The sequence below is a fragment of the Neovison vison genome, chromosome X (genome assembly GCF_020171115.1).
Source record: "Neovison vison isolate M4711 chromosome X, ASM_NN_V1, whole genome shotgun sequence".
NCBI lineage: Eukaryota > Metazoa > Chordata > Mammalia > Carnivora > Mustelidae > Neogale > Neogale vison.
Window position 1 is genome coordinate 82,242,775 of NC_058105.1, and position 22,507 is coordinate 82,265,281.

General features: G+C 50.3%; 1 protein-coding gene and 1 pseudogene across 3 annotated transcripts in view; one reads left to right on the plus strand and one right to left on the minus strand.

Annotated features, from left to right (window-relative positions):
• Window positions 1-888: 888 nt before the first annotated feature.
• On the minus strand, window positions 889-1,882 carry LOC122896630 (annotated as a pseudogene).
• A 1,745-nt stretch (window positions 1,883-3,627) lies between these two features.
• The window catches only part of IQSEC2 (IQ motif and Sec7 domain ArfGEF 2), a 78,148-nt gene continuing 59,268 nt past the window's right edge, over window positions 3,628-22,507 (plus strand). For all 3 annotated transcript variants that reach the window (XM_044234475.1, XM_044234476.1, XM_044234479.1), the window contains exon 1: window positions 3,628-4,398. In XM_044234475.1, the coding sequence (XP_044090410.1) occupies window positions 3,692-4,398 (707 nt within the window). In that variant the 5' untranslated portion in view covers window positions 3,628-3,691. The remainder of the gene's footprint in view (window positions 4,399-22,507) is intronic.

The following is a 22,507-nucleotide window of genomic DNA, read 5'->3' on the forward strand; positions in this document are numbered from 1 at the left end:
AGTCCCACCAATCTAATTTTAGAACATTCATTCTCTCTCAAAAAACCTCATACCTGGGCGCCTGGGTGGCTCAGTGGGTTAAGCCGCTGCCTTCGGCTCAGGTCATGATCTCAGGGTCCTGGGATCGAGTCCCGCATCGGGCTCTCTGTTCAGCAGGGAGCCTGCTTCCTCCTCTCTCTCTCTGCCTGCCTCTCTGCCTACTTGTGGTCTCTCTCTGTCAAATAAATAAATAAAATCTTAAAAAAAAAAAAAAAACCTCATACCTGTTAGTAGTCACTCCGCTTTCCCCAACACATGCCCCAGCTCCTGGCAAGCACTACTCTGCTTTTTGTCTCTATGAATTTGCCTATTCTGGAATTTTATATAAGTGAAATCACGATATGTGGCCCTTTTTTCTTCTTAATAGAGAAAGAGAGAGAACGAGAGAGTGAGTGCATGCCAGGAGCAAGAGGCAGAAGAAGAGGGAGAGTGAGAAACTTAAGCAGGCTCCATACCCAGCATGAAGTTCAAGAGGGGGCTGCATTTCAGGACCCTGAGATCATGACCTGAGCCAAAATAAAAAGTGAGCCGCTAAAGCAACTAAGCCGCCCAGGCATCCCACAATATGTGGCCTTTCGTGTCTCATTTAGCATAACGTAACATAATGTTTTTAAGGTTTATCCATGTTTTAGCATGGATCAATACTTCAGTCCTTTTTATGGCTGAAAAGTACTCCATTGTGTGGATATGGCACATTTTGTTTGCCCATTTATCGACAGATGAACATTTGATTGTTTCTGCTTTTTGGTTTTTGCAAATAATGCTGCTATGAACATTCATGTACACGTTTCTTGGTGGACATATGTTTTCATTTCTCTTGGCTATGTACCTAGGAGTGGAATTCCCGGGTCATATGGTAACTCTATGGTTAACATTCTGAGCAAATTTCAAACGGCTCTCCCAAGTGACCACACCATTTTGCATCCCGAAGGACCACCCAACGGTTGTTCCTACCCATTCAGTGGCCAAAGCAGTGGGAGTTGCAGACCAGTCTTCTGTAGTGGGTTGAGCGCTCCAGTCTTCAGCAGGGAACTTCTAGGAAGGCACCAAAGGCACATACACACCTTCAGACCAGTTTGGGACCTTGGGTTGAGTAACAGTAAACTCAGGAACTGGAGCAGTACATTCACCTTGAAATTCCTCCTTGGACACAGCCTTTTCATCAGTGGCCTGCTCTTCCTCTTCAATCTCTTCAGGATCTCTGTAGAAGTAGAGATCAGGCATGACCTCCCATGGGTGCTCATGGGAAACGTTGCCATGCATGCACAGAAAGAACTTCCTGGTCCAGACCCACTGAGGGTTCTGCCTTGTTGTTGCATGGAATGGCAATGCCCACATGGCACAGAGGAGTGTCTGTGTAATACAGAGCACTGGTAGGCAGATTAACATAAGACACTTAGGTGACAGGCTGGTGATCAGCCCGGGGACCAGACATCACCAGAAGTCATGGCTCCAGGGAGGCTGTCTGGAGCTGGCTAGTGAAGTTTCGAGGAGTGACGTGGCCAGCAGTAGGATTGGATCCAGGAACAACAGCAAACTTGAACACAGCTCACTGGCCACTATTACTGGAGTATATGACACTGGCAGCAACCAAGTTTTCAATGGTAACAATGGTACAAGCCACCAGCAGAAGCTTCTCCCAGGTTTTCTTCAGATTTAAGCTGTATATGCCTTCATTTTTCTCTTTAGAGATGTACAGTTCCACTTGGAAGTCAAGCTTGGTGCCACTTAAGAGGAGGGTTCTTGCTGCAAAGATTTTAAGGACAGCCGCCTCCTTCATGTGGAGGACACTAAAGGCTCTGGAAATTGTGAAAGTTATGACAGGAACCCACAACACCACCATATGGGTAGCACAGAAATCTCATTGTGTGTGTGCGTGTGTGTGTGTGTGTGTCTCATTGTGGTTTTTGATCTACATTTATCTGGTGGCTAATGATGGTGAGTGTCTTTTCATGAGCTTATTGGCCCTTTGTATCTTCCTCAGAGCGATATCTCTTCAAATTCTTTGCCTATTCAAAAACATTGGGTTGTCTTCTTGTTGTTGGGCTCTAAGAGTTCTTTGTGTATTCTGAATACAAAACACTTATCAGATATAATATTTTCTCGGCAAATATTTTCTCCTATTCTGTGGATTGTGCTTTCTGTGCCAAATGTTTTTACCTGCTTTTTTCTAAGACCACTCCTACCAGACAGGTGTTATTGATTGGGGAAGTGGAAGTTCAGAGAGAAGATAGAATTTAAATCCATTTTTGTCTCACTATAAAATGGTTGCTTTCTCCTCTACCCCAACCTGCTCACAAGGATGAATGAAGACATGTTTCTGGCTTTAAGGAGCTCGACCTGGCAGAGGACATAAAATAAGAACACAAACGAATGCATTTTAAGGCAGAGATCCACTTGCCCCATAGTACCACAAGAGAAGTGTAAAGAAGTGAAATGGGAGGTTGAGAGGAGAGAGAAAGCGAGCACTTCTGGCCAGGGAAATTAAGGTTGGCTTCAATAAGGTGGCATTTAAGTCTTGAAGGATGGGTCCAGTTCCCACTGGATGAAGACGATGGACACAATGGAGAGCATTTCCAAAGGAGGGCAGAAAGTGAGAGTTGGAGGAATGAATGGAGCTTTGATCCTTAGCTGCGATGGGGAGTCCCAAAACTTGTTGGGATGGGATCCTGGGACCTCCTTGGTTGGAGGACCCAGGGACTGGGTAACCTTCCTGATCCTGGGGTTGAGGGGGTGGGGAATCTGGATGTTGCACTGGATGGAGAGTTTAGGAACTGGCTGCAGTGGGGGGTGGATGGCTGTGATGACTGTGGGGAAAGGGAGGTGATGTTCTAGGGGCTGCCTGGGAAGTGGGAGCTGTGGCCTTCCTGGGCTGGAGGGACATGGGGCTGGCTGAGATGGAAGAATGGTCCAGGGACTGGCTAGGATGAGAGATCCCGGGACTACCCGGGATGTGGGCGGGAGGGAGGTCGCCTGAGATAGGACGTCCCGGGGCTGGATGGGATGTGGAATCTGACGCTTGGGATTGGCAGGCCCGGGAATGCGGAGTCCTCGGGAGGCCCGGATCCGGAGGCTGCCTGCAATGGGGATTCCAGGGATGTCTTAAATGAGGATCTTGGGCTGAGAGGACCCCAGGGACGTTGGAACGGACCGAGATGGAGGGCTGCGTTGGGCTGCATTGGGTGAATCCCCTGGGAGCGGTGGCACAGAGAGATTCCCCGCAGCCTATGCTGCCGCCGGCGCGAGTGTGTCAGAGGGGATCTGCCTTCGGGCTCGGGTGGCGGCGGCAGGTGGGGCGCGCGGGGGCGGGCCGGGCGCGCGGGGTGGGGGCAGGGGCGGGGGGCGGGCCGGCGGCCGGGGCGGTCCCGCGCGGCCGCGCTGCGCAGTGACTCCGCAGCGGGCGGAGCGCCGTGGGCCGCGTCCTCCTGAGCCGTGGCGGTGGCGGCGGCAGCGGTAGCCTCAGCTCCTGCTCCCGGTGCCGCCGGCCCCAGAGCTGTCTCCCGGGCCCCCCCGGGCCCCCGGGCCCTCGAGCCCGGTGCGCGCCCTCGCGTCCCGCCGGCCCCCTCCCCCGGCTGGGCCCGGGGGAGGGTGGCGCCGTGAGCGAGCGGGGACCGGGCTCTCTTGCCCCTTCCCCTGCCCCTGGGCCGCCAGAATGGAGGCGGGGTCGGGGCCCCCGGGCGGTCCGGGATCCGAGAGCCCCAACCGGGCGGTGGAGTACCTGCTGGAGCTGAACAACATCATCGAGAGCCAGCAGCAGCTGCTGGAGACCCAGCGGCGGCGCATTGAAGAGCTGGAGGGCCAGCTGGACCAGCTCACCCAGGAGAACCGCGACCTGAGGGAGGAGAGCCAGCTGCACCGCGGGGAGCTGCACCGGGACCCCCACGGCGCGCGGGATAGCCCCGGCCGCGAGAGCCAGTACCAGAACCTGCGCGAGACCCAGTTTCACCACCGAGAGCTGCGGGAGAGCCAGTTCCACCAGGCGGCTCGGGACGTGGGCTACCCGAACCGGGACGGCGCCTACCAGAACCGGGAGGCGGTGTATCGGGACAAGGAGCGGGACGCCGCCTACCCGCTCCAGGACACTACCGGCTACCCAGCCCGCGAGCGCGACGTGGCCCAGTGCCACCTGCACCACGAGAACCCAGCCCTGGGTCGCGAGCGTGGCGGGCGGGAGACCGGGCCAGCTCACCCGGGCCGCGAGAAGGAAGCCGGCTATTCGGCGGCGGTGGGCGTGGGGCCCCGGCCACCGCGGGAGCGGGGCCAGATGAGCCGTGGCGCATCCAGGAGCTCCAGCCCCGGGGCCGGCGGCGGCCACAGCACCAGTACCAGCACCAGCCCGGCCACAACCCTCCAGAGAAAGTAAGGAACGTGTGTTCGTACCACCACCCACCCCTCCGTTCATCCCAGCTCTTCCCTTCTAGTTCCCTCTCCAACTTGTATGGCTGATAAAGTAAGAAGCCCGTGCCTGATTCCATGTCCTCCTCTCCCGTCCCAGCCTGTCAGGAGGAGCTGACACCCCTTCTCTAGCCACCCCAGCCTAGGTTGGCCAGATGAGTGCAGGTGTCTCTTCTTTCTCAAAACCACGAAGTGAGGGCCTACAGCAGTCATCACCCCTCCACTTCTTCACCCCCTTGCTGTACCCTTGCCAGAGGATGGCTATTTATTTATTTATTTATTTTGGAGGTGCTGCTTGGGATTTTTATTATCTGATGGTGTCACCTCAGAGCCCCAAGGAAAAGAAAGCCCCCATTCTCCCCCCGCCCCCTCCAACCAACCTTTGGGTTTCCTCTGCAGGTGCTGAGTGCAGGCCTGATCTTGTCTCTGACGGTCTCAGACCCATCCTTTCCCAGATAGGCAGGTGGGGATTGGAATGGCTGCTGGAGGCTGAGACGCCCCTCTGAGGAGAACTGCAGCACATTCTGGCCAGGGGAGCAAAGACGGGAGAGCAAAGATGGAGGCCAGGCCCTTGGCTAGTTCCTCAAAGACCACCCCTCTCCACCCTGGAGAAAAACACCACCCAATGAAAGAGCTACCAGAAAGGGAAGTCTACAGATCTTCCCTCTTGTTGGATCAGTGCCAGTTTCTCTTCTGGGGCCTGTATCAGCCTATTCGGGACATGTTGGCAGTGTCTCTTGGGTTGGTGGGACATAGGCTGGGTCCACTTCTTCCTTGCAGACAGTACCATGAGCTGGTCGAGATAAATGTCAGGCTAAGAGAGTCAAGGGCATGCAGGCTCACAGGGCTTCCCTGAAGGCTCCCTGCTTTCCCTTCTGCTGTATTGGAAAGAACACTGAACCGGGAGTTAGGAGACCTGGGTCCCCCTTCCAGCTGTGCTGCAGATTGGCTTCGTGACCTTGACTGAATCCCTTCCTCTCTCGGGCCTTCAGCCCTCCCATATCTTGTCTGCCTCGAATGCTCTTTAAGGTCCCCCAGCTTAGATTTGATGGTTCTGTGACTAATACAGCCACACTACAGAGCAAGTCTGAAGTCCTCTAGCGAATGGACAGCCTTCCCCCTCCTCTCACTGCTCAGCTGGTCCTACCATGTGCCACAACCAGTGGAGTGTCTCTTGGAGGCTGGGCTGGGGGTGGGGAAGCCTTCTGCCTCAGGAAATCTGCCGGGAGACAGCTCTCTGCAACTCCCCCGTGGTGAGGCAGCAGGCTGGGGTGCTGGGTTGAGATGGCTGGGCCCCAGGAGCAGCAGCTGCAGCTCGAGGGCTCAGCTGGGCTCCGCTGCAGTGCACCCTCAGCTGAGTTTTGGTGTGCACTGCCCCAGAGTAGTCCGGGGACGAGGGAGATGGGTTCTCCTGTCCAGGCATGACTACTGGGAGCCCATTCCCCGTAGACCGACTGCTTGTGTGGGTCCCACGCTGGAGGAAGGAAGGGGTCAGACCCACTGAATGAGGCTGTTTCAGGAGAGGCCCCTGGTGGGAGTGGGAGCAAGAGACTGGATGGACATGGTGGTCCTTGAGCCTGGCTGTGGAATACTTTTCCATAGTGGTCAGACGTGTGATAGTCTCATTATGTGTGGCTCGAGGGAGCAGAACCAGGAGCAGGCGGAAATTGGGGGATAATTCAGGGAGAACTTTCCAACCTGGCTGGATGGTGATGCAGTGGACTGACTCAAGAGATGGTTGGGGGGCGACGCTGGCCATGTCCAGTAGAGGCCCAGTGGGTGTCGGGAAGAGCTAGAGAAAGCACCATTCCTGAATCAGGTATAGAGCCCAGTGAAGTGACCTGGGTCTTCCCCAGTTCCAGGATTCCATTACCCTCAGATTCTCCATCCTGCAGCCATGGATCTGAATCTCTTGGCTGGCTGGAAGCCCATTTGCTCTTGAGCTCTGTGCTTCTGCCATCCGCACAGGCCTGCCTCTCGGTCCGTCCCTCTTTTGTAAACCCTCCAGGCTGTTTGTTGGATTTCTTTTCCTCAACTAGATTAATAGGAGGGTTTAGATAGTACTTTAAATTTCTCCTAACCATATATTAAATATTTGCACATCCACCTTTGCCTCTTTGAGGCCTCACAACAGGCCCTGTACAGTGATCAGTAGCAACTCCATCTTAGAGATGGGGAAACCGAGGCTCCAAGATGAAAGGGTTTTGCTCAAGGTTATGCTGCGGGCTTCTAACAGAGCTGGGACTCGAACCCAAGTCCACCTGCTCCAAGGCCTGTCATTTTTCCACCAGAGCTTGGCGATCCACAGGAGTCTGTTGGCTTTGGGACCTGGCCAGTTCACAAGCTGGGAGAGGCCAGGAGAGCCTTAGATATCTAGAGGATTTGAGCAGGAGGAGCTGACGCTGGGATGGGTGGGGAAGCCAACGGGGGAGGGAAGAGGGTCCTGTGTCTCCCTCCTTTCCACTCTCCCTCGCAGCCAGGCATCAGGAAGGGGCCTGTTGCTGCGGTAGCCATTGCTGCCACCACAGCTGCCAAGGAGACTCCCCTGCCGGGCCGTTCTGGGTTTGTAAGGAGTGGGTGAGAAGGCTGCCTCCGAAAGCCAGGGCAGGTAGGGTGGGAGTTTTCGCAGCAGAGGCTGCCGCACTGGGGGAGGATAGGTAAAGCGGGTACAGGCTATAGGCGTTTCTGGTCCCCAGGCTCCCTCTGGCGGAGAGAGAGAGGAGAGAGGCCAGCTGCCGCTAGCTGAGGGCCCCGTGTGCCTGGAGACTTAATTCAGTCCTCGCCGCGATCCTGTGCGTCTGTCACCACAATGCACATTTTATAGCTGAAGAAACAGGGGGCTCAGAGGAGTGAAGCGACCCGCCCGAGGTCACACTACCTCGAAGACAGACTTTTGGTCCTGGGAACTTTAGCTCTGCTGCAGCTGAAAGTGGCTGTCTTGTCCACCCCCACCCATATCCTACTCCACTCCCCCCGCTCTCCCCTCCAGAGTCCCACATCCTCCTGCACTGTCTCTTCTGGACAGGTTCCCGGATGCCAGTCTGCCTTCTGCTGTGCTCTGGGTGTGGCCTTTTTAGTGCAGCATAGAGTGAGAGGAGGCTCAACCTCCTTCCGGCCACTGGTCTTCTGGATGTGAGGGCTTTGCTTGGTTGTTTGCGTCTTTGTTTGTTAGTCACTGCTGGGCTCCATCAACATTCAGGTCTTTTATCCTTGGCATGGCTGCCCCTCTCCAGATGATCAGAGAAGAGCTCTGCATTCCTGGTTGATCTTGGCCTGGCCCCCTTGCAGTTCTGGCGCCTGGAATGATTTACGGGTGTGTTGGGGGGCACTGCTGAGACACTCCACACTGAAGAGAGCTGTATTTCCCACGCTTTGTGCATGGGGCCCAGCTCTGGCTCTGCAGTAGGCGGTGGTGGGCTGAAGCTGGTTGGATGGTAACTCTCCATCTTCTGCCCACCCCCCTCCAGGCATACCTCCTCCCCCGCCCACCCACCCTGCAAGCTAGCTCACACTGGGGGACAGCAACCAGAGGGCCCGGCCTGGTGTTCCTGACAGCCAGGGCAATGCATGGTCTACTGCGTGGCTGCTGGGCTGTGTCAGTGTGCTCCCTGCAGGGGCCGAGGGCACTGGGGGGAAGTGGGGGTGATGAGAGTGAGCCCAGGGAGGGGCCCCAGGGAAGTGTGTCTCCTCTGGGGTCTTGGTTGCTTTTCCCGGGGGGGGGGGGCTCTCCTTCTTCCCAGGAGGGTAAGCCATTTATTTTCCCCCCACTGTGTTGGGAGCATTATACTTGTGTGGGAGGAAATGATAATGTTGAGTTGAATGAGAATTAGAGGAGTCTTGCTTCTCCGTTTAGATCTGGGGCAAGAATGGGGTTGTTGTCATCCACAAACATTTCTTGGCTGCGTTCACAGATCAGGAGGGGCCCCCAGGCTGAGTAAACACCGTGCTCTCAGCACTTATAGAGCCCCTTCCTACTGGCCAGAGACACAAGGTGCCAGGCTCAGCCCATGGCAGCGACAGTGCTCAGCACAAAACAAGCAGCAAGGGTGGTGGAGGTGTGCAGGATCTGGGAGGAAGGAAGGATCAGGGCAGGGCAGGCCTCTGGCTGAGTACCTGGCTGGAGGGCTTTGAAGGGAGTAGGTGTCTCCTGGTGTCAGATGGGGGCCTATGCGGGAGAAAGACTGGACTCTGGCTTGCCCTCTGCTACTGTTTGATCTCATCCCCACCACCTCTTTCCTTGCCTACTGGGGCCTCTGAATTTGCTGAGAGCATAGTAAAGGCCTGGAGCATGGAGAAGAGGCCACACACATGCTGAGTGAGTCTCAGCCTTCTGTGTGCCAGGTGCCACCCTATGTGGCTTTATGTAAGAATAGCTAGCTCTTCTTCTTCCTCTTCCTCTTCTCCTTCTTCTCCTTCTCCTTCTTTTTACTGAATTTACTATTCGTTCTAAGCGCTTTCCATGTATTAATTCATTCAGTTGTCACATGAATCCTTTGATGTGGATGTTGTTATTTTTTTTTAAAGATTTTATTTATTTATTTGAGAGAGAGAGACAGTGAGAGAGAGCACAAGCTAGGAGAAGGTCAGAGAGCGAAGCAGACTCCCCATGGAGCTGGGAGCCTGATGCGGGACTCGATCCCGGGACTCCAGGATCACGCCCTGAGCCGAAGGCAGTCGTCCAACCAACTGAGCCACCCAGGCATCCCGATGTGGATGTTGTTATTAAATCCATTTCACAGATGAGGAAACCAAGGCCCAGAAAGGGTTGGTTAACTTGCCCAAGGTCACTCAGTGAATAAGCAGCAGGACCAAGAAGGAGCTCAAAGGAGCCCAGGTGGCAGGCTCCAGAGTCCATCTGCAGTGCTCTCACCCACCATGCAGTCTGGCCGCTTATCTCATTCGCAGATTCCCTTGCCAGGTTAGTGAAGGGGTAGTATTATCTTCATTGTTCAGACAGGGCAACCAGGATTGGAGAGGTACAGCGACCTGCCTGAGGTTACACAAGCTCATGGGGCCCAGAAGTGTCTGGCTTGAGTCTGTGAGACACCATGGCCTCCCGTAGGCAAGGTAGAAAGACTTTAAAGACACTCCAGGCACAGCTCTGGCCTCCCCTCCACCCCCCGGCAGAGCTCCGGATACCACTAGTCGAGTCAGGGTCCGGCTCCTGATTGCCGCCTAGATTTTTGCCACAGTCTCCTCTCATAGATGCCTCCCCTGCTCTTGCTCCATCAAGCCTCTGGTAACACACAGCCAGGCCAAGCTTTCTGCAGGGCTCCTCCACCTGCCACCCAGGGCCCTCTTAGGATCGGCACCCAACTCACCATTCTCCTCTCACCTCTTCTCCAGGACCCTTCCCATATACCGTGCTCCAGCCAGAAGGGCTGGCGTACCCCCTCATTAGCCAGTGCAGCCTGCTCATGGTCTCGCGGTCTTCACTCATGCTGCCTCCTTCTCCTAGGCTGCTGCTCCATCCACTTCCCAAGGCCAAGCTGCCCTCTCCCCTCTCCCATGTTGGTTTGCTGGGTTACCTCCAGCCCTTGAAACGAGCACTTTGCCCCAGTTCTTTGTTTGCATCTCGTGTCCTCCCTACTGGATCGAGAGCTCCTTCAGCTTGAGATTGAACTGACACGTATCGAGAGCATGTTGCCTGTGGCAGGTGCTCTGGGCATGAGTGAGAGAGCAAGCAGCTTGGAAACACAAACACACAGCACAGCACACAGTAGCTGCTCAGGAAACAGTGAATAGACAAATGAATGTCAGATTAAGCCTTGGCGCACTAATGGCCAGAGGTGCCTCTGTCTTTCCTTATTCCAGGTCTCTGGCGGTGTGAAATAACTCCACTTCAGAATCCTCTTGGCTCCTGTGTGGCCTTGTCCTCATGCTCCCAGGAGTGGTTTGGCCTCCACTCTTTGGTGCTTTTTGTACTCGCTCATTTTTCCAGTTGGTAGGATGTCAGGGTAGCAGAGTCAGACAAAACTTTGGGGACGCCACGGCCAGTCCACTCATCGTTACCTCTCCCTCCCACACTGTGGCCATGTCATACCATGGTCCTGCCCCTTGGTGCAGGATCTTCTTCTCTGAAAGGAGCAAAGAGACATGCATAGGACCCATGCACAGTCTGCCCAGTCTAGTGGAAAGTTACTTATTTTTCATCAAGTCTTTATTGGGTTCAGACCCTGGGCCAGGCATGAAGTCTTAGAGTCAAAATAAGACTCAGCCCCTTTGACTCTTTCCCTGCTGTGTTCCCTGGCAGAAGGATAAACCCTGGTCTTGGGGAAGGATGATGAGTAAATGATTGGTTTCCACTTTTGATGTAACTCACGTAGGGCCAGGTAGTTTGCTAGTTACTCCGACTTTCTCCTGGAAATTATTTGGTCTCTCTGCAAGCACCCACATTGAAAGTACTTATGTGGGGAAGCCTGTTCTCAAACACTTAAGAGCCAAATCTCTCTAGGGGCCTTAGCAGTCAGGGAAAATGCAGCACCGTGGAAGGAGGACTTTTCTCCAATTCTGGGCAAGTCACTTAACTCTGAGAACCTCGGTTTTCTCAAGTAGCAAATGAGAAAACTGTTTTCTGATAGAAAATATTCATGTTGCACCTCTCCCCACCCCCACCCCACTGCCAAATATATCAGAAAATTGCCTCTCTGCCTAATATACCCATCAAGGCTCTGATTGGGATGGAAAGCTGAGAGAGAAGGATGGCAAATAATCTGTGGGGCTACCCTGCCCCCTAGAGGTGTAATGTAGCAAACAAAACAACTCAGCCAGGAACCTCACTGCCCATCTTCAAAACAAAGGTAACAAGGCAGAGCCCCATGGGCTCATCAGGATGAGTCCTCTAATATTTTGGAAGGAAATTTATCCCAAGTAGCACCTGATATGTACTGTTTCCCTAATATCGATCCATTTCTTTGTAGCTATGTGATTTTTATACCCTTTTAAAGGGATAATATGACCGCAGATCTGGGCCTTGTGATTTCCTGCTGGATTCTAGGATGCTGCCCTCACCTGAACAAAGCCAGTATTTTTCTCTCTATAGCCACGTTAGAATCACTGTCATCATATCCGTGATGAAAAGTACCTAAAACGTTTTCCCTCCCCAAATTTCCCTTAGAACAGTGGGAGGGAGGCAGTTGTCCATCTGATGGGCTGGCCAGTTCCTAAATGGTTATGAATCTTCTCATGATTATTGTGCAAATTAAATAAGATGACATAGGTGAAGCGTTCAGCACATGGTGTCTGCTTCCTTAGCAAGAAGCATTATTATTATTAATAACTTGGCCAAACTCTGCTGCAGAGGAGCTGGAGGGAGAGTCCATATGGGATCTCACTGCATTTCTGAAAGAGAGGTCAGTCCAGTGAATGTTACGAGCCTAGTATGTGCCATGTCTTGTACTACTGCCGGCAGGAAGTTCTGTGGTTAATATTACTCAGTTCCCGGATTCCCGGCATTCACAGTTGGGGAGGGAAGATGAATATACTGAGGTTTCCTGTGGGCTAGAGGGGAACACAGGGGGGCTGTGGGTGCCCAAAAGAGGGAGATCTACCTAGACCATCAGGGAGAGCTTCCTGGAAGAGGTGATGCCTGAGCTAAGACTTGGAGGATGAGTAGGAGTGAGTTAGATGAAGAAGGACAGTATGTGGGTTGGCGGAAATGGAGAGCAAAAGGGAGGCTAAGGCAGAGGGGACCACATCAGTGAATGTGCGGAGACATGGAACCAGCCGGGTGTGTAGGGGAAGGGAGCACTTACTTTTATGAAGTCAGTACAAACTGAAGCTCAAACAGCGAGGCAGGAAGGGTTGCTGGAGGAGGGTCTTCAGGGTCAGCCAGCCCAGATCAGGAGGACACTTGAATAGCAGGATGAGGAGCTTTATTCTATTGGGAATTGGGAGCCAGGAGAGGGTTTTAGATTGAGGAAAGAGATGCTCATTTTAGACTGTGGGGTGATGTGTTGAGAGCTAGGTTCTGGAGAGATCCCATGAGTGGACAGTGTGGAACACAGATTGGAGGGCATCCAGTGAGGAGGCTAGTGGGACAGTCTGCATGAGAGATGTTAAGGCCTGATCTCAGTCAGTGGGGAGTAGAGATAATCTACTGGAGGAGAAAGACAGTGACAACATAGGGGCAAGAGCCGTGACAGGGGTGTGTAGACAGCTGCTGGGCCTTGTTCGTGACCAGCACGATTTCAGTGATTCCAGCATAAAAGCCAAGAAACTTGAGCCAGAGGGACCCTTAAAAAGCATCCAGCTCAAGCTATTCATTTCACAGATGAGAAGGTTGAGGCCCAGAGAGAAAGGGCTCGTCTGAGGCCAATGTGTGAGTAGAAGAGCTCTGACCAGAAGAGTGACGCTAATGTTAGTGCCCATGTTCAAAGGATCATCCCTCAAACGTGCAGTTTTATGCCTTGAAATCCTGGGAAGTTTGCAGGGCCCATTCTCTCTGTGTCCTACAGATGAGAAAACCTGGGTTTGAGGAGGCTTGATGACTTGCTGGGGAGGAAGCCATGAAGAGGAGGCATCCCTCAGAGAAAGGGTCTCTTGCTTTGATGGCAGACAGACCCTCCACCCTGTCTGGCTCAGCCCCTCAGAAATCAGATCTCCTAGATTCACAGTGAGGGAGAACGCCCAGAATTCCCTTTCTCCACCCAGGCCCACCTTTCTCCCTGCTGCTCTTTGCCTTTGAGGTCCTCATTTAATGTAATTGAGACAGCTCAGAGGCAACTTTCAGCTTGAGAGCTAGGCCAGTCACCCGCCTTTTTTCTGTTTTCATGGGAGAGGGCAGGCTTGTGTCTGTCATCACTTGGGTGCCTCTTGCCTTGGGCAGAGCATCTCCAGCCTGGATGCCTTGGTTTTGAGGCCCCACTGTATGATACACAAAGAATGAGCTTTGGAAATGGAGAGATCTAAGTTTGTCTCTGTTTTTTTTTTTGTTGTTGTTGTTGTTGTTTTGTTTTGTTTTGTTTTGAGTGTAGTGGACACACAATATCACACTTGTTTTCAGGTGTAGGACACAGACTACACAAGTTTACACGTTGTGCTATGCTCCCCACAAGGGTGGCTACCAGCACACAGACCCAAGTTTGAATCTCGGCTGTGCCCCAGCCCACTGGAGGACCTCAGCTATGTCATCTTGCCTTCTCTGAGGTTTAGTTTCCTTGTCTGGAAAATGGCCTGATAATGCCCATCTCTCAGGATTAACCGAGATCATTTCAATGGCATTCCCTGATACCCCTAGGTGCTTAATAGTCATTTTCAGGGGAAGAAAGCATATGGAATCATTCAAGATTGTGCCAAAGTACATGCTCTTATACATTATCTCTCTCTCTTTTTTTTGTATTTTTAAAAATATATTTTTTAAAGATTTTATTTATTTGACAGAGAGAAATCACAAGTAGGCAGAGAGGCAGGCAGAGAGAGAGAGTGGAGAAAGCAGGTTCCCTGCGGAGCAGAGAGCCCGACGCGGGGCTCGATCCCAGAACCCTAGGATCATGACCTGAGCCCAAGGCAGAGGCATTAACCCACTGAGCCACCCAGGCGCCCCTTTTAAAAAATATTTTATTTAATCATTTGAGAGAGAGAGAAAGAACAAGTGGGGTAGGGTAGGCAGAGGGAGAGGGAGAAGCAGACTCCCTGTTGAGCAGGAAGCCCCAACTGGGGCTCAATCCAGGACCCCGGGATCATGACTCGAGCTGAAGGCAGATGCTTAAATGACTGAACCACTCAGGTACACCTCTTATACCTCATTTCTATAATCATGATATTACCTGAGATTCTTTAGTTTTTATAGGCTTTAACTCATCCAAATATCTGGATAGCACATCATTAAAGTAGGACAACTTTAAGTTTAAAAAACAAAACCAAACCAGTCCTTTCCTTCTCCTTCATGAAATCTCCCACAGACAGTGATCTGCAAAATTTCTTGCCCAGCAAAGATTTATGTCCCTGGAGAACGGCTGTATTTCCTCCTTCCTAACATAAGGCTGTCATGGCTCATTGTATCTCGCTCTAGTTCCCCAGCTACCGGCCAATTTGAAATACAGTTTGAGCATCTTTGTTGATCTCTTTTTCTGAGTCCTATTTTCTAGTTCAATTTTTTAATTCTTTCTTTATCTGTGTTATTGGAGTAAGCCACCTCAAATCCTTTGTGACTCAGGCAGGTATAAATAACTAACTGGTGTAAATAGTCAAATGAATGGAAGGCTGGAGAGGCTGGACAGACGACCGTGGGGCTAGAAGGGGACTGGAGGGCCATACAGGCTGGAGCAGCTGAGAAGGTACCCTCACCGACTACTGTGACTCCAGAAGGAGTTGAGGTGTTAGTTGGGGGTGGGGGGTGGGGGGCATCCTTCACTAGCCTGTCTCATTCCTGCTCTAAAAAGAAGGCTGCACTGGAGAACGGGCCCTCACATCACGTGGAGTCATCACCCTCCCTCTTCTGTCCGTCCTGTGAGGGAGACTGAGGTCCAAAGAAAGAGGAAAGAGGAGGGGCTTGTTCTTTTTTTTTTTTTTTAAATTAAGTTAAAGCTGTACATTTGCATAATTTTAAAAAGGCAAATACTGGGCAGGAGGCTGGCTGGTTCAGGCATTAGAGCATGCGACTCTTGATCTCTGGGCTTTGTGGGTTCTAGCCCCACGTTGGGCAGAGAGATTACTTAAAAATAAAACATTTTTTTTAAAAAAGGCAAAGAGTACACAAAGATGTATATAATAAAAAGCCTATGTCTCCCTATTCCCCCCTTCCAGCCCTCAGAGGTGACTGCTTTTACCATTTAGGTTTTCTGGTGGTGATTTCACATCTCTAAATAACATGCTTCTGTGGTTATTTCTTCATTTATCAACTTGATCTTTTTTTTTAAAAGATTTTATTTTATTTATTTGACAGACAGAGATCACAAGTAGGCAGAGAGGCAGGCAGAGAGAGAGAGAGGAGGAAGCAGGCTCTCTGCCAAGCGGAGAGTCCGACGCGGGGCTCGATCCCAGGACCCTGGGATCATGACCTGAGCCGAAGGCAGAGGCTTTAACCCACTGAGCCACCCAGGCGCCCCTTCAACTTGATCTTTTTTAAACATTTTATTTATTTATTTGAGAGAGAGCGCACTGTGAGAGAAAGAGATCACAAGAAGCAGGGAGGAGGTAGAGGGAGAAACAGACTCCCCGCTGAGCAGGAAGCCTAGTGCAGGGACCCTGGGATCACGACTGAGCCACCCAGGTGCCCTTCATTTATCAACTTAAACATTATTTACTGACTTCTTTCTACTAGGACAAATGAGGATCTAGCTTCTTTACAACACCCTGACTCTTTCTCTCCCTTTCATAGATTGCGATAGTTATACAACTACTTCGGTTCCTCTGTTAGTTACCTTTGTAACTTTAACAAGCAGTGTTTTAAACTACGGTTTCCTATTCCATCCATTTTCCACACTATCTCTTCACCACTTGGTCTCTAAGACATAGTTATTAGGGCCCCATCCTTCCCTCCCTCTCTCCTCCACCCTGGCACCTCCCACATTCTGTGCTCAGTACTTTTGCATTCCACAGGGTTGACTGCATTTGCATTCTGTAATAATTAGGTGTTTGGTGGTTTATCCAGACAAACCGATCACCAATAATGCACTGTGTTGATGTGCTTAGGACTATAATTGCACCTCAGTTTCCATGGTCCACTGTCACAATCTCTGTACTCCCAGGAAGATGTTCCTAGTGTGAAAAGCAAATGCAGGGTCACCTGGGTGGCTCAGTTGTTAAACGTCTGCCTTCGGCTCAGGTCATGATCTCAGGGTCCTGGGATTGAGCCTCACATCGAGCCTCACATCGAGCCCCACATCGAGCCCCACATCGGGCTGAGTCAGAAGCCTGCTTCTCTCTATCCCACTCCCCCTGCTTGTGTTCCCTCTCTCGCTGTGTCTCTATCAAATAAATAAATAAAATCTTAAAAAAAAAAAAGCAAATGCATTTTCCTTTCTTATGTTCTACGACATGGCTCAAAATAATGCCACTGTTTACTTTGCTTTGTATTTGAGACCAGAACTTACTTTCTCCCTTATTTGTTCGCTCACTTGCTCATTTATATCGTTACTGTCCCATGGAGTTCCTTGAAACTGCAGATAATCATAGCACACCTTCTGGAGAGAGTTTGCTGGGAGATTTCGAGAAGGTGTTTTTTTTTGTTGTTTTTTGTTTTTAGATATCACATGGAAATATGATATGCATACAGAAAAGTGCTCATGTCACAAATGAATTGCTCAGTCAATTTTTACAAGCCAAATACACCTATGTAACCAGCTATGTAAACTATGTAATCAGTTCAAGGTCTGTTTTCCATTCACCCAATCTGGTACTCAGTGAGTCGGTTCAGTTGGATTCTTTTGATCTCTCCTTACATAATTTCTTTGGTAGTTTCTTTCCTTTCATTTTCTCTGTTTTCTCTTTCTGGAATGTCCGCCAGTTAGATGTGCAACTTCCTGGGTTGATCCCCGAGGCTGCCTATCTTTTCCCTCATACTTTCTATCTTATAGTCTATGAATGAGTTAGGAGAAAGTCTGATTGAGTTGCCTTACACCCAGACTGGCTTGTCCACTTGCTGGCTTTATTTTAGGTGAGACTCCAGCGGGCTGGCTGTCATAATGGGTGCCCCCTGAATGCCAGAATGAAAAGCACTTCATCCTGGGGACACCAGCAGGCCCCTGGGGGCCCTAATTGACTGCAGATAGGTTCATTCCCTTAGTCAGGAGCTCTCTGATATCTTGCCTTGCCAGGCAGCTTGGATTCTGGATTTGGGGCTTAGGGGAGCAGGGGAGGATTTCATGTACTTACCTTCAGCATATACCCCCATTTTCAGATCCTGACCATTCCTGCCCTTCCTCATACCTACCATCTCCATGTCTGCAGTCTCTTTGGAACTCTGCTGGCCAGATTGGCTCCCACCCTGGCTGCAACCCCCTGAGCGGTGTCCCTGGCTCTCCTTCAACTATGAATATTCTCCTCTTTCATTGTTTTTATTTTTGTTTTGCTTCCAGAAATTTGTTGAAATCTCTCATCAGTACCACTTTCTTCCATCCTCTTCACTGTTAGGACTTCATACCTTGTTTTATTTTTCACATTCGTTTTAGTGGGCTCCCAGGAGCTCAACCCAGCCTCCTTTGCTTAGGCAGTAGGAGCAGGTAGGCCAGAGATGGGCCCCTAGTGCACAGGAGGGGGCTTTGAGTCTGAGCTGAGGTTTCTGCAACATCGAGCTGCTCTAAGCTGCTCCCCTTTCCACCCACTCTCCTCCCCATCATCACTGAACCTCCATCCCTCTGCCTCTAGCAGAGGGAGGCAGGAAGGGAGGGCTGGAGAGAGAACCAGTTCCATTTTCCTTTTTTCTCTCTCTCCCCCTTCTTCTTCTTTCTTTTCTTTTCTTTTTTTTTTTTTTGGTCATAATGTGGAGCTGATCTGGGCTGCAATACCTGTACCTAACACCACCTTCCTGTTTTGGCGCTCCCCCTCTGACCTTGAATGATTGCTTCTTTCAGAAGCACTCCCCCCCACCCCAATGCTCATGGGTGGTGGGAAGGTGGGGGCGGGGGGGGCACGGGCTTGGGCGGCATGTTGTGTAGGGGAGATTGGAGCCAGGTGAGGGAGAGAGGCCAAGCTCACAGGCTGGTATGGGAGATGAAGTGCCACTTAGCTCTGACATGACAGAAGGAAACCACAGCTGTAGCAGTTAAAAGCATTGGTTTTAGAGTCAGACCAACCCAGACTTGAATCTCAGCTCCACCGCTCATTAACTGCGTAACTCTAGGCAAATCACATTGCTACCCTGAGCCTGAGTATTCATATCTATACAATGGCAAGAAGAATAACCATCTCGCCCAGCTGTCAAGAACATAACACAAGCCTGAACCTTCGTAGGTGCCTAATAAATAGTCACTTTATTCTTTCTGCATTACTAAAAGGCAGAATAAGCGAAAGACCAAATAAAGCCTGCTTGACAGGAAGGAGCATGAATTGGGGGAAGGCAGCTTTTGACCTTATCACGCCCAGGGCTGAGCTCCCCAAGGACTCCCCAGAAATTACAGAACAATATACCCTTGCCTGGTATTCAAGGCTCTTTGTTGTAGCCTCTGCCTGTCTTCTTTTTAAAATAAAAAATGTGAAGTGGCACTTGCCTCATTATTTTCTGAGGAAGAAATTTAAAAAACAATAGCCAAACATTTCTTTGAAGTATGCAGCCATCTTCATCATCATCCTCAGCATCCCAGAACTTGTTCAATGGATAGTGGTAATCAAGGACCCCTTAGGAAGAGTAATCACCAGCAAAAGGATAAACGGCAGCTGAAGTTGCCACGGCCTTCATTTTGCTTCCCTGCCACCATTTTGGCCTTGGATGTCAGGTGGATCCATTACTGAAAGTGGCTTCATTATCCCCCAAGCTTTCTGATTTGTCCGGTGGTTCATCTGGTTGTTCTCTCTTATTAACCCTTATGAGATTTTCTTGCGTGTCACCATTCTCTTACCCTCCTGACCTCTCTACCTCCCTCTGTGTCATTTCTAGGTCTGATTCTGGGCTCAGATTGGTCCCTTAGGCAGGAGTCTTTTTCTCCAGCTGAATTATCTTTCAAGAGGTTTTTTACAATCACTTTTCACATTGTCATGATTTAGGTGGCTCTTGAACTTGGGAGGTATCTTTGCCTCTCCCCGAGGGCTTTTCCATTCCCTGGCCATCATCACAAGTAAGTCTTTATACCATTTGTGGTCTAGGAAAGCTCTCTTGTGCTCCTTTTGATCAGACCATGGCTCCACTCATCTCTCTAGCCACGGTCTTCCCTTCCTGACCAGTATTCAAGTTGTACTGAACTGTCTAGGGTTCCTAAGCATAACAGACTTCTGTGTGCCCCCATGCCTATATTCTGACTATTATATTCGCCAAGAATGCCTTTTTGCCCCTAAGGAGCAGATATCCACTTAACTGTAGAAGAACATCTTCTCTGTTCGCATTGTTCTAGGTGTTTGGACCCAGTGAACAAAAGAGATAAAATCTCTGCCCTGTGGAGCTGATATTCTATTGTGTGTATGTTGGGGGGCGGGGTGTGGAGCAGGGGCAGAAAAGAAACAAGATGACACAGAAGATGTCCTATAGTGGTCAGAGCTATGGAAAAAAAAAAAAAAAGCTGGGCAGAGGGGATGGGGAGTACAGGAGGCCCCGTCAACTCTACCATAACCAATATTTGTACAACGATTATTAAGCAGCCTTTCCTCATTTAAGCCTTTTCCAATGTTATTACATATTCTTTACAACCACAATCCTTCCAACAACTCTGTTAGGTTAACCCTGTTGTTATCTCCATTATACTAAGGAGTAAACGGGGCCTTATAGATGTAAATCACATAGTTACTGAGGCCAGAGCTGCCACTGAGGCCTAGGCCCCTCTGACCCAAAGCCTGTGTTCATAACCACTAGGCCTATCTGTCCCTAGCAAACCTCACTGCAACCCTCTGAAGTTGGAATTACTATACCTATTTTACAGTTGGGGAAATTGAAGTTCAGAGAAAGGAATGGATTCATTCATGGTTTCACAGCAAATAAGTGGTTTTGAACACAGATCTGTCCACCTCTAAGTATTAGGCCTTTCTGTAAACCCTGAAGGCACAAGGACCTATGGACTTGCCTGCCTCTACTTCTGCAGGGCCCATCAAGGTACTAGCTGAGGCCCTTGGCCCTCCCCCCTTCTCTTCCCACCTGTGGTTCATATAGAACCTTGAGATGTATATGGACACTCCAGATGACATCAAAGCCCCACCTCCACTCCAACTTCCCCTTGGCCACCTGTTGGCCCTAGCAGATGGACCTGGATAATAAGACCAAAAAATTCTTGCAAATAACCTCAAGAGATATGAGCAGGGAATTCTGGGGTTCTGGGTACCTGGAGTGCAGTCTGGAAGACAGAGAGCCAAAGATCCTGACAGTCATATTCCCTTGGCCCCACAGACTCTTCACCTCATGGAGAGGGGCATCTGAAGTTTGGAGCCCATGTAGAGGTCTCTGTTTCCCAGTATGGCCCATGGTGGTGTGATTTTTAAGAAGCTAGACTCCCAAGATCCTCCTCCTTTGGCTTCCAGAGCAACGTCCTTCTTTTGCAGTGAGAAGGGGTGGTGTTCCGTGGGTCTGAGTCTTCAAGGCCTCTGGACAGTGGAGAACAGAGCCTTCCCAGCAAGCGCTGCTGGACCTGCACTCAGACTCTCAGGTGCCCTTCACAGTGTTTTCTCCATGGCACTCTCAGTACATTTACCTTCGTTTCTTAGGACCTTTTTAAAAAATTAGACATTTAATGCACTTGCATTAGAAAATGTAGAAGAACTCGGAAAAGTAGAGGAGAGGGGCGCCTGGGTGGCTCAGTGGGTTAAAGCGTCTGCCTTTGGCTCAGGTCATGATCCCAGAGTCGTGGGATCGAGCCCCACATCGGGCTCTCTGCTCCTCAGGGGACCTGCTTCCTCCTCTCTCTCTCTCTCTGCCTGCCTCTCTGCCTACTTGTGATCTCTGTCAATTAAATAAATAAAATATTTTAAAAAATGATTTTATTTATTTATTTGACAGAGATCACAAGTAGGCAGAGAGGCAGGCAGAGAGAGAGAGAGAGGGAAGTAGGCTCCCTGCTGAGCAGAGAGCCCGATGTGGGGCTTGATCCCAGGACCCTGAGATCATGACCCGAGCCGAAGGCAGAGGCTTAACCCACTGAGCCACCCAGGTGCCCCAAATAAATAAAATCTTTAAAAAAAAAAAAGTAGAGGAGAAAAACATTACCCGTAATTAGAGCGCACAAAGATAGCCACTGCGAGCATTTGGTGTATTTCCCTTGTTCTTTTTATTCTTTTCATATAGCTGAAATGATATAGCACATATAATTTTTTCTTGCTTCTTTTCACTTGAGCATTTCCTGCATGTAATTGCATATTCTTCGCAAGCATTATTTTTAACGGCAGCTGATATACCATAATGTACTTAACCATCCACCAAATGTAGGGCATAGAAGCTGGGCCCATTTTTCCATGGCTTTAAGTCACGCTGCCATGGGCAAGCATGCACATATAGCTTTTAGGGAACTTACAGTTTTTAGGGAACTGTTCTTGGAGAGGAAAAATCATCTTCAGCTTATTTCCCTTTCTGGATGATCCCTCCAACTGGGTCTGATTCATTTAGGTAGTCATTCATTTATTCATTCATTCCATCACCACATAGTAGCTCTGTACCTCTGTGGGCCAAACCGTGAGGTCTGGAGGTACAGGCATGACTAAGTCACAGCCCTAGACTGCTCCTAATCTACAGGGGCTCCTAATCTACAGGGAGAGTGGGGCATGGAAATGGACACTTTCAGAATAAGTTTGATCGGGGCTGTGATGGAAGCAAGAAAAGGACACTGCAGGAGAACAGAAGAGGGCCTCCTCATCCAGCCTAGAGACATTCAGATAAGCTTTCTGGAAGAGGTCCTCCCTAAATGAGTCACTGAAGATGAATAGGAGTTGGCTGCAGCAAGAAGAGGAACTTCCTGTTAAACATAATGAGTTGAATAAACTTATTTATCTCTGCTGCTTCCCCAAACCCAACTGAAATATGAGTAAAGAAATAAAAAAGGTAGAAACACACAGGGTCTGGGAAGCTGACCAGAAGTAATCTATTCTGCCCAGAGAGACCCAGAAATGCTTAGGATTCAGAGATGCTAGGAACCACAGAAGGCTGGGTGAGGTGTGGAATTAAAAACAGGGAGAATATTGAAAGTCTGTGAACAGACCTTCTTGTCCCTTCCTGGCCCCATCTAGTGAGGGACCTCACCCCCCCACCACCAAGCCCCAACTCGGCAGATGGGGGTTGACTCTTTGGAGAAATTGAAGTTAGGGGGCCCTGGGCTTGGGGATATCAGGCACAATGAAGTGTGGGATGAAACAGGGATGTAAGCAAAGGGATCTGCATCCCAAAACAGTGGGACCCCAACCTCCTCCCACTCCCCTACTTCTAGGACACCAAAGTCAGGAGCATACAAGAGAGGAAAGTAGTCTTCTGTGAGGAAACTAAAAGGCTCTAGAAAAAGGCCTCCAA